Raw genomic sequence first — 12,354 nt, forward strand, 5'->3', positions numbered from 1 at the left:
TATAATATTATTATCGAATAGAGAGGTAGTTCTTCAGCTCATGGATATCAGTTTTTAAGTTTTTAGAGACTTGAATTTGTTACAAGCAACATTGATTAATCTAGCTGAGGCCAGGGTGGTTTTCAGTCTATCAGGTAATAAGGATTAAACAAAGTTGTTCATATCGATGGTTCTTTCCAAGGAAACATGCAAGACCCGCATGACAAATTAATAAATGAACAAGTATTGACTTTCATATCTTCAATGTCAAAGTCAAAAGTTGTTATATTCTTTACTAGATATCAAACTATAGTAATTAAAAAACGTTAATTAATATAGGAATTTTGATTTGAATCAGTAGAATATATTCTTCATCATCGATTCATTATAACAAATCATTACCTAATCTATATCTTGTAAATGTGTTTCGTCAGCAGTAAGTAGTCGGAGCTCCATCTTACCAGTTGCCATATTGTCATGGAGCTGACGCATAATGAAAAAGATTTGAAGGGTGGTCTGTCCAGTTATGTAAAAGTCAGCTTCTCTGACAGTGTTTGTTTATTCTTAATTTGGTGGAATGCTTTAATATTTTTAAGATGGGCATGAAACTGATGATTGAAATATAAAATAAATAAATTTCAAAGAAGAGCTACGTGGTTTTACAATTTTATTTTTTTTTTTTGCCTTTCATATTTACCAAATATGAGGACTACAGAAAAAAAAAAAAAAAAAAAAAAAAAGGTTGTATGTAAGCCTATACGGTGTAAGTTGTATTCCAAAATTCATTATCAATTCAAGACTTAAAACTCTGTTGATAATGAATTTTACATTTCCTTACACAATCGCTTCTATATATTTCTCGTAGTTTATACACTTAAATTTCGTGAACACAATTCTCAAGCTTCTATTGTTTTCTGTCCCTCTTTTCACATTCTCTTTACATTTGTTGCTTTTTCTTACTCTCCTTCTTCTTCCATAGAAGGGTAAAGAATTTCTGGGTGCCTGAAGCTATACAAGCTCCAGAATGGTTTTAAAGCATTGCAGTAGCTGTAATTGTCAATTTTAGCAGAAAAGACTTTGTTTTATATGACATTTGAAAAATAACTTCTTTCTAGGAAAATTTGCTATTCATTTTGTTAGATAGTCATGATTCTAAAATATAAATTGTTTAGGCGTTCAACAAGATTCTATTAACGCCAACACATGGAAGTTGGCAGCTGCAGGATTTCGGTAGTTTTTGTTTTCTTGACAATTTGTTTTTGTTCAGATTTTGGCACTGCCATAGACACCATCACATCTTCCCAATCCATCAGAGATCTTGAAACAATCATCTCCAGGGCCAACAAGTTCAAATTGGGGTTTTTCAGCCCTGGTAATTCTAGCAATCGCTATGTAGGTATTTGGTACAATAAATTATCTACAAGTGCTGTCATATGGGTTGCTAACAGAAACAAGCCCCTCAATGATTCGTCCGGGATTATTACCATAACTGAGGATGGCAATCTTGTAGTTTTGAATGGACAGAGAGAGGTTATTTGGTCATCAAATGTTTCGAATTCAGTAAATAATGCATCAGCTCAGCTTTTAGATTCCGGTAATCTTGTATTGCGTGATAACACCAAGGGAGTAAGTATATGGGAGAGTTTCGAAGAGCCTACCGATTCATTCTTGTCAGGGATGAGAATTAGTACTAATATAAGAACAGGTGAGAAAGTGAAGTTGACATCATGGAAAAGCCCTTCTGATCCATCTATTGGAAGCTTCTCAGCTGGCCTTGATGCTTTAAACATTCCTGAAATTTTCATTTGGAACAATAGCCGCCCGTTTTGGAGGTCCGGTCCATGGAATGGACGAGTCTTTCTTGGAGTGCCTAATATGAATTCTGTTTATCTTGACGGATTTAATCTTGTAGTAGATGACCAAGAAGGAACTGCTTATCTAACTTTTTCATTTGTGAACATGTCTTTGTTCTTTGTCCTGAAATCAAAAGGAGTAGTGGAAGAAAGAAAGTGGATTGAAGAAAAGGCGGAGTGGATGGTTCCTTTCTGGAATCCTAATACTGAGTGTGATGTTTATGGTATGTGTGGAGCATTTGGAAGTTGTGATCCACTGAAAAAGCCAATTTGCAGCTGTTTAAGAGGGTTTGAGCCAAAGAATGTAGAGGAATGGAATGGAGGAAACTGGAGTGATGGTTGTGTCAGAAGGATAGAACTACAGTGTGAAAGGATAAAGAAAACTGTTGAAGCTGGCAAAGAAGATGGATTTCTGAAATTAAAGATGATGAAGGTACCGGGCTTTTCAGATTGGTCATCAGCCCCCGAGTCTGAGGGTCAATGCAGAGAACAGTGCTTGAATAATTGCTCCTGTATAGCTTATGCATATGATGTTGGTATTGGTTGTATGTTATGGAGCGGCAACTTAATTGACATTCAGAAACTCCGCAGTGCAGGGATAGATCTTTACATTCGTTTGGCACGTTCAGAATTTAGTACGTTCAATGCTATCTCATTAGTTCTCTTACTACTCCACTCTTCAATTTTTGCTTATTATTCCCTGGTCTAATCCCCGGTGGATAATATCTGCAGATAAAATAGACCTGAAAGTTGTTATCATAGTACCAGTGATTCTAGGAGTAATTGTATTTGTAATTACAGTCTGTGCATTTTTCTCATGGCGATGGATGGATAAACGGAAAGGTAAGTTAATATGCTCACAAGTGCTACTTTAGTGGATTGGCGTAAATTTTCAATTTCTAATGGATGCATCTCGTATTATATGAGTTTATATCAGCTATGAAGGAAAAAAACAGGGTGATGCAGCTTGATGAAGGGGAAGTATATAAAGAATTATCTTCGGAAAACATTAACCAGACCAAATTCCAGGATCTACCACTATTCACTTTTGAGGAGCTGGTAACTGCGACTAACAACTTTCATTTAACCAATAAGCTTGGGGAGGGTGGTTTTGGCTTAGTATACAAGGTAATTGGTGCTTTAACTTTCCTATAGCTTTCTATATGATGCATGTTATATATTGAGGTTTTGCTTCAGGGAAAGTTACAAGATGGACAAGAAATAGCTGTGAAAAGACTATCAAAAGCATCTGGACAAGGGATAGAAGAATTTATGAATGAGGTGGTGGTAATTTCTAAACTCCAACATCGAGGCCTCGTTAGACTACTCGGATGCTGTGTTGAATCAGGAGAAAAGTTGCTGATTTACGAATATATGCCAAACAAAAGCCTGGATGCGTTTCTCTTTGGTTAGTTCATGAAATTAGCCTAACATAGTGACACCAATCTTCCTTTTGTTTGTTCATATCCTCTCATCTTATCTCTGACAAATAATTTAAGAAACAAACGAGAAATTTCTTGCTGATTTTCCAGCTCAATTACTTGACAAGTAATTTTGTTTTGACAATTTCACCAACAACCTTTTCTCACGTCTTTGGATTACAATTTCTCTAGATCCAGTGAACCGCGAACTTTTGGATTGGAGAAAACGCTTCAACATTATTCAAGGAATAAGTCGAGGTCTCCTTTATCTTCACAGGGATTCTAGATTGCGGATCATACATAGAGATTTAAAGGCAAGTAACATCTTATTGGATGAAGAACTGAATCCAAAAATTTCAGATTTTGGCATGGCAAGGATTTTTAAAAGCAATCAAGATCAAGCCAATACCAAAAGAATCGTAGGGACATAGTAAGTAGTGCTTCATTTACTTCTACTAGATTAGAAAACGTTGGAGTGAGCTCAAAGATTAATTTTTACTTGTGCTGATGAAATGCAGTGGTTACATGTCCCCTGAATACGCCATGGAAGGGAGATTCTCTGAGAAATCTGATGTCTACAGTTTCGGAGTATTGCTATTGGAGATTGTAAGTGGTAGAAGAAACAAAAACTTTCAAAATGATGAATCGTTGGGTCTTCTGGGCTGTGTAAGTACTTTCCCAAACTCATCTTCCTTCTTGGATCATAAGACTTTACTTTCTATGTCAACTAGTTCCCATATATGCACCAGTGCCGGCTCAACGGGTAGGCTAAGGCAATTGCCTTAGGCCTCATAAAAAAATATGTACTAATGATTAATTTGATTTTCCAGGCTTGGGAATTGTGGAACGAAAACAACATTGTTGGTCTAATTGATCCTGTGATATATGATCCATGCTTTCAAGTTGAGATGATAAGAAGCATACGTGTAGGATTGTTGTGCGTGCAGGAATTCGTGAAGGATAGGCCAACCATGTCAACTGTTATTTCCATGCTTAATGCTGAAATTGTGGAACTTCCTGCTCCAAAGCAACCTGCATTTATTGAAAGGCGGAATGTTTTTGATACAGAGTCCGCTGAACAGAGCCAGAATAGAATTTCTATTAACAATGTTACGGTGACACACATTGATGTCAGATAGCAAAAAAAGCCCTTAATGCAAGGTGCATGTTTTTCCTTTCACAATATGTTACTTTTATGAAGATTGTTGTAATTGTTTTTTGAGATTTTCAAACAAAACAGTGAGGGAGAATTTCTATCAGGTGAGTAATATTTTGGAGAGAGAACTTCATAAAGAACGATGGGGCTTTTGTCTTAATTTGAGGGAGATAAATATGTTTGATGTTATTTCAAAAATTATCACTATTTTAAGTGACCCTTTTAGAAAAGTGCGTAATTGATGATTGGCCGTAGAAAAGTTCAGAGATGACAGAATGCCCTAGGGGCTTGGGTATCGTGGGGAACACCTCCATTGAAAGAGGGATGAGGGGGTTAATTTGGGGAATAGGGTGGGATTGGAAAACAATAGTTAAATATACATAAAAAGAAATCCCATTGACATTTAGGAATTGTATATTTAAAAAAATTATATTTTAATATAATCAGATTTAACATTTAAAATGTATATTTTATTTTTTTTAAAATGAGAGATGTGCAGATAAATTGAACTTATTAAAAATGTTCGATGAGAAGTGAAATTGTTTTTCAATTTCGGAATTTGAAGAAATTGAGAAAGAGAAGCGCAGCAACGAAAGAAAAAAATGGTGTAGGAATGAATTTTAACAATATATATATATATATATTCATTTTTCTTTGCGAGACGTATTCAAAGAGCTACAAAATTAAAATATTTAATAGCTTTAAGAGATAGTTTATTTTGCAAAATTAAGTTATGTCAATTTATAAATTATAAACAGATATTGTCAATTTAGGTACATTTTTTTCATAAAATGTTAAAATCACAAATTTTAATTTATTTGACTTAGCGGCGCTAAACACTTATGAGGTATGAGTTGTCATACTATAATTAATTGAATTTCTAATAATTTAATTGAGCAATGTACTAATATAATATATTACCAATGTTTATAATATAATATAATAAACTTATAATTAATTAAGTAATCATTTAATTATAATGTAATGTTATAATTAATTAAGTAATCATTTAACTAGTAATGTACTAATATTTATCAATTTATTATATATAATTAATTAATTACTAATTTACTATAGATATACTTATAACTTAATAATTGAAGTAAATAACTAAATATTATTCAGTCAAATATACTATTTTATTCAAAAATAATTCTTTTAATAACATTAAAACTCTTTTAATTAGATCCTAATTTCAATTATACACTTAATTAATCAAATAATTAATCAAAACTTTAATATTATAATATATTAAAGTCTTTTTATGTGAAAAATTTAATATATATTTGCTATATATGTGTATATATATTTGATTATGTTATTGTTATAGTAAATTTTTTTATATAACATTAAAACACTTGTGAGTCCCATTTTAAATTTTTTTATATGCAAAATTATAATAAACTCCCTATTCTTTATAGATAGTTTTTCGATCCCTGTTCTAATATAGGTCCCATACCGAGTACTCGACCTCGATTCCAAGGAAGGTTCCATTCTGGGTACCCACCTCGGTTCCAAGCAGGTTTCATATTGGGTACCCGCTTTCGGTTCTCATCCTAGGATGGGCAGGAACCGGAATCGAACTTGCACAATGTCGGTTCCAAAAAATTGGAACTGGAACCTACCCGCACAGTATCGGTTCCAGGTAGGTTTCGATTCTGGTTTCGGTTCCGATTCCACCTGCTACCCATACTTACCCCTAGCTAAGCCAAGATTTTAATTATGGGGTCGCGGGAATATATTTTATGCTCAACTATAAAGTTTCTATGTTTATATATAATTTAGTTTATAATTAGTCATTAAGCATTTTGTCTCAAATATTACAAATTTTAAGCTAGGTTTGATTAAAATATATATTTAAAATCTCATCAAAGAAGCTTTTAATACAAACATTAAGAGGAAAAATAAAAGAAAAAACATTATTAAATTTTGTATTATTTAGTAAATGTATTTAAAATTTAATCTCATTTCTATAATTAATTACCTTATTGAAGACATGCTAACTGAACCTATTGTTAATTATTTTGTGTGTTTTACTAATTAGGAGGGATATATCAAAAGAGAGGTTAAATGATAAGTTATTACATTTTATGAAAGGTAAAAAACTTATAAAGAGTACAACAATTAAATTAATAAAAATTTTAAAATATATAAAAAAAAGAAGAAGACGAACCTAACTTAATATTTTTACTCTAAATACTTACAATGAGTTTTAGAACATATTTCATTAGGTGTTAATATGTTGGGGTGGCCAATAAGTATTAATTATATAGATTTTATTTACTATATTAAATATTCTTACTCAAAAAAGAAATTATTCTTTGGCCTAGGGTGGCCTTGTTTATTTTATTTTATTTTGTTTGTGGCATCTTTTGAGTTTTCTAAAAATTGGGTTGGTGTTGGTTTTGATTTGTTTGTCATTTTTCAATGAAAAAATTTGGGTGATTTAGCGTTTGGGTGAATTAAAAAGAGAGCGAAACATTATAGAGAGAAAGAGGTCGTATAAGTTGAATTTGGGTTTGTCTACAAAGAAACGAGAGAAAATAAAGGAATATCAATTTTGTTTGGTTGTGGATTTTCTAAAGCAGAGAAGTTCACTAGCTGAGTCGGGGAGTTTTGATTGTTTGATATTTGTAAAGTTTTACATTTGGTTTGTTGATTTACTCATCAGTGTTTCATTGCTAGTGTTTGGATCTTGCAACTAGGGATGTCAAAATGATCCATGAGTTGGATTTGAATAGTATAAATTTTGGGCAGGGTCAGATTTGAGTTTGAGCAGTATAAAGTAATGAGAAAAGAATCGTTCTCACGAGAACTGTTTAACTTATTAAGTATCGAAATTAAATAACCCTAAATTTATTTGAAGAAATCAATTAAAGAAGATTTAATTTTAGAAAACTTAAAGACAAGATAAACTCAAAAGCAATTTATGAAAACTAGAGCGTAGATTTAACTGACAAAACTGAAACTGAAGGGAGTATAACTGACAAGACAGAAACTTATGGGGCTGACAACACACAAAAAAGTAATAAAATTAAAATTAAAATAAACACCTAAAAAAAATTAATACATTAAACACCTCACCCCAAACCTAAGATTAATATTATCCTTAATGTTTCCTTTCCAAAATAATAAAAATAACCAAATAGATGTGCAAATATAAAAGAAATCAAGATGAACTAAATTTAAAAAAAAAAAAAAAAAAAGTAGGAAGGATCACAGCTGAATGGAGCTCAAATTAACTTTTGCATCAAAATCCTGTGCATACAATTGGAAAGGCTAATACCTTTGATATTTACAATTGATCATCCCAATGCAGTTTTGTGCCCTTGCATAACCCAAGAGTATCTTATCTTCATCCATTTTTAACTCCTCAATCCATCCTCCGCCAAAATAACTGTAAGAAAAGTAGAAGACTCGCCTAAAAATGCATAACAAAGATGGGAAGGCAATAGTTTAAGCTCAAATGTCGGAGGCTCCATGATTTTTGCCTCTCTAGCTTGATGGAATCTGTTAGAGTAGGTGCTCCAAAGCTAATCACATTATTGTATATTGACTCTATGGATCATGATTATTCCATTTATAAAAAGCATTGTTTATATTATGTAAAGAATATTCTATATGTATGTATTATGCCCTTAGAGTGATTGAACCATGACAAGGGAATCAAGCAGTGATAAGTCTTGATTGTAAGATCCCTATGATCACATTTGATGACCATTTTAGAAACGTCCATAACCCCAGTATTATCTTGAGTTAGGGCAGATAATACGGTAAAGCTATCATAGCGTTGAAGGACCCTATCGAAAGGTAGTGACAGATCTCACATGTCAAGGTTGTTTAGTGACAACTTAGTGCAATGCATGAGTGCTTGTTATTCACGAGTCCACCGGACTAACCCACCAAAGGATTCCATATAGATGGTAAACCCAATGTCCATGGAGTACATCCTCTAACAGGTGGTGGCATGTGGTCCTTAGACTTGAGATCACTGGAGTGTCGTGTGTAAATATTGGTGTAGTTTGACACTAGCCAAACGTAATCTTGTTTAGAGTTATCAATAAGGTAGTAATTGGTTACATTGTTCTGTACAGCATGGCTATAATGGATCAACAAAGGATTCATCACTCTTGTGTGCAGAAGAAATTATCTTGGGGAGATTTTCAGTAAGCAACAATAACCTTGAATCTATGGCCACAATGGAATCGAGTTGGTGCTCGGTTGGTCGATTGGTTCGATAAACCGAATCTGAATATGTCAAGGTGGTTTATACTTGAACCTGACATTATTTCTATGCTTCAAACCTGGATGAGATAATAAATGATGAAAAGATTTGATTGTATGGTAACCATACTGTTGACAGGTAGCGAATACGCTGAATCAGAATTTGTCGGATGACCATGTTGCCTTAGTAGAGGCCAATCTTGGTCTATGTGTAATGAGACAATTAATAGTGTTGATTGCAATATTACTCGCTACCAACATGATGATGAGCATATGGGTCACATATTTAAAAGGCAATTTAAAGAAGATATTCGAGTGAGGGGCATTTTCATCCTTTACTCACAAAAGCCTATTTTGGTAAATCTACGAAGCAATTAAATTTGCTAGAAAGGTTGTTGCCTGGACCCAATCCCGTATTGGATTTAATATGTAAGATTCATTATTTATTTAAATATATATATTGTCGTATGTATATTGTAAATAAACAAATATATATATATATATAGATAGATAGGTTTTAAATACTGAAAAATCATAATTAGATGAATAAAATAATAATGAGTTGATACCCGGTTAGTGATTTTCTTCGGAAATCAAATAATCTAATTATTTAATTAGTAAGGGGTATATTGGTAATATACTCTAATTAGAGCAATTAGGGTGTGCCTATAAAAAGGCACTCTTCGCCAAACTTCCCTAATGAGCCATTCATTGTTGCCCAAGAGAAAAAGTTGAGAGAATTTTTCTCTCTTAATTCTTCTTGATCCCTTCTTCTTTAAACATCACAAATCAAACTAGCAAAGTGATTGTATGTTGATTCTTGCCTTTGTGTGGATATCGTGGGTTCACTTCTATCCTTGAGGAGTGAGTTTTTTTCAATGATAAAGCGGTGGAGCCACCAACGTCGGTAAGAATCTAAAACCTTGAATGGGTTTTTGATGTTCTATAACATGTAAACAACGTATATCTCATATTTGGATTTTGGGGCTTTAGGTTTTAATCGGTAAATTTTTCTTTTCTCTGCCTATTTCTTTGACTAAATCATAATAGAATCAACACAGAATAAGCATGCTTCAAGGGCATCAATTGGATGGTCTTTATGGAACACTTTGGCTACATTCCTTCCACTATGTCAATTCGGAGACAACAACCAGTTTCAAACGGGTACTGCATTACTTTGAAAACGTTGAAAATGACTTGCTCATCTTAGACTCGCAATATTAATTGCCCTTTTTGTACATCAATCAAAGCTCTCCCCGTCGTTCAAAATGGTCGGCCAAGAATAATAAGAATTTCTTGGTCCTCTATAATTGGAACAATGAAATCTACAAGAAAGATGAATTTGTCGACCGTCACTAGAACACATCTTCAACGATGCCCCTAAGCTGCTTAACTGATTGATCTGCTAATTTTAGAAAAACTATGATTCATTTTGCTTCCCCCAAACCTAGTTTCGTGTAAATAGAAAGAGGCTTTAAATTAACACTTTCAGCTAGATCACATAAAGCTTTATCAAAACAAAAATTTCCAATAGTATAAGGTATAGTAAAACTCCATGGATCCTTTAACTTAGGAGCAATTTCTTTTGTAAAATTGCATTGCACTCTTCAATAAGCATCACCAGCTCATAGTCTTCCATTCTTTTTTTGTTAGGTAGGATTTCCTTCATGAATTTAACATAGCTAGACATTTGTTCCAAAGCAACTACAAAAGAAATGTTCATATGCAATTTTTTAATAACATCAAGAGATTTAGAAAATTGCTTATCCAATTTATTTTTTCTAATGCGTTGAGGAAACGGCATTGGTAGCACTTATTCCTTGACAGGAATAGGTTGAGGTATTGGTGTAGTGGGGTTGACCTCTTCAGTGGTGTCATTCTTGGTTTGCTCAGCCTTGTCTTCCTTGGTAGGTTTAGCCCATAGAGTCAGCCCTACTTATATTATCCTTTTGAATAAAAGGCACAATAGTCAAAGATTCATCCCTCTCGTTTGCTGAATGAGGGTAGGTAGGAGTACAAGTATCCTCTGAGGGACTCCCATAAGGCATCAACATATCACCCTTGTCTTTTAGATCTAGGGTTGGGATTGTTTGATTGTGGGTTCATATTCTTCTGATCTTGGCATAGCACTGACTGGGGCCTTCCCCTTGTCTAACTTACTATGATGCTTTGAGGCCTCCACTAGCTTATGACACACATGCCCAAATAGGCAACATTGTGGACACCTCTTGGGCTTCCATTCATACTCAACTATGGCCTTGATAGGTTCCAAGGACAGGCGTCAAACCATATTAAATTGATTCCAGAAGGGTTTGGAAGCATCCATCTCTACACATACGTGAGCATAAGATAAACGAGCCTATTTATTAGTCATCTTATAACAAGCCAATGATTACCCACTATGCTTTAAAAAAAAAAAAAAAAACTCAGTCCCTCTAATGTCCATAGAGGGAACGACAAACCATGTAGTTGGATCCACACTAGAAGCCTGGAGATCTCTTTTTTACTAAAGCAATAATGACCATTCCACTGTCGTAGTACAATGGTTTTGCCCGCAAATATCCGGAGCCCCTCTTCCAAATCCAAGTGGACAACATCCTCATCTTAGAAACAAAAAATCAAAAGTCACCCATGGACCTTACATCCAATAACCCATAATTTTTCCATGCCCTCATGGCAATAGTCCTTGCGACATGGAACGACATACTGTATCTAGGGAAAAAACCACAATGCATCAGTTCCAAACATTGGAACACTCACCAATCAAATGATCAAGGACTACAACTTCTGGCTCGTCTCCATCCAAGTGATGAGTCATAGGTCGAAGCCAAACCAGGTTTTGGATTTTGATACCTTCACTTTGTCAGCCTATGAAAAGATTGGTTGGGCTTGTGGTTGCTGATATTTTGTGAAGGGTTGAAGCAACTTACTTAGTTTGGGGGCATTGGCTTTGAGGTAGGTTATGGGGGTAGTGTTGGTTGTAGGGGCAGTATTTGAAGTAGTTGTAGTATGGGTGTTTATGGTTCAGGGAGCTAGTTGTGCTGCTAATGCGGGTGTGATTGCATAAGGCAGTCACAAGAGTAACAACCTTGGAGGTTGAGGCTACTGCAGTGGTGTTGGCATGAACTATGGTTGTTTTAGGCATGGAGGCAAGTGTTTTGGTTGCGGTAGTGGGCAGTGGAATGAGTAAAGGACATTATGCAAAGGCAATGGGCGATGATAGGCAATGGCAATACATGGTGGGTAGTGGGCAGTGGGCTGGTGTAGGGAGTGGTAGTAGGTGGCTGTTTATGCATGGTAGTGGGCGGCAGTGGATGGCCGAGTTGCCTAGGTAGGCTTACAAACAGTAAAGTGTAGCTAGGGAGGTAGTGTGATAGTTGTTTGAGTTGGTGGGCAAGAGTTGCAAAGTTGTTTGGGAGGACTAGCAAAACGTGGGTGATGGTGTGGGGAGGCTAGGTGATAGAGTAGGTGCCCTAGAGCCAATCAATTATTGTAAAATTGACTCTGTAATAAATGTTTATTTATCAATAAAAGGCATATTCTTCTATATCGTGTATGTAATAATATATGTCTTAGGATGGTAGAACCGTGACAAGGGTATCAAGTGTTTCAAATCTTGATAGTGAGAACCCTATGATCACATATGGTGGCCATTCTAGAAACGTCCGTAGCCCTAGTATTATTTTGACCTAAGACATAGATAATACAGTAAGACTATCAT

General features: G+C 34.5%; 1 protein-coding gene across 1 annotated transcript; it reads left to right on the forward strand.

Annotated features, from left to right (window-relative positions):
- Positions 1–1,044: 1,044 nt before the first annotated feature.
- On the forward strand, positions 1,045–4,529 carry LOC116123009 (G-type lectin S-receptor-like serine/threonine-protein kinase At1g11300). Its single transcript, XM_031408807.1, has 7 exons — positions 1,045–2,467; positions 2,565–2,675; positions 2,770–2,960; positions 3,030–3,240; positions 3,446–3,683; positions 3,772–3,919; positions 4,084–4,529. The coding sequence occupies exons 1-7, from the start codon at positions 1,183–1,185 to the stop codon at positions 4,390–4,392; spliced, it is 2,493 nt and encodes an 830-aa protein (XP_031264667.1). The 5' UTR covers positions 1,045–1,182; the 3' UTR covers positions 4,393–4,529.
- The last annotated feature ends 7,825 nt before the right edge of the window (positions 4,530–12,354 follow it).

The sequence above is a fragment of the Pistacia vera genome, unplaced genomic scaffold (genome assembly GCF_008641045.1).
Source record: "Pistacia vera cultivar Batoury unplaced genomic scaffold, PisVer_v2 Contig1395, whole genome shotgun sequence".
Lineage (NCBI taxonomy): Eukaryota > Viridiplantae > Streptophyta > Magnoliopsida > Sapindales > Anacardiaceae > Pistacia > Pistacia vera.

What these genes read in the sequence shown, in the direction of transcription:
- LOC116123009 (XM_031408807.1), top strand. Translation starts at nt 1,183, where the DNA reads ATGGAAGTTGGCAGCTGCAGGATTTCGGTAGTTTTTGTTTTCTTGACA. An exon ending in TTTGGCACGTTCAGAATTTA is followed by an intron (nt 2,468 to 2,564) that starts GTACGTTCAATG and finishes TAATATCTGCAG; the next exon opens with ATAAAATAGACCTGAAAGTT. An exon ending in CGTTGGGTCTTCTGGGCTGT is followed by an intron (nt 3,920 to 4,083) that starts GTAAGTACTTTC and finishes TTGATTTTCCAG; the next exon opens with GCTTGGGAATTGTGGAACGA.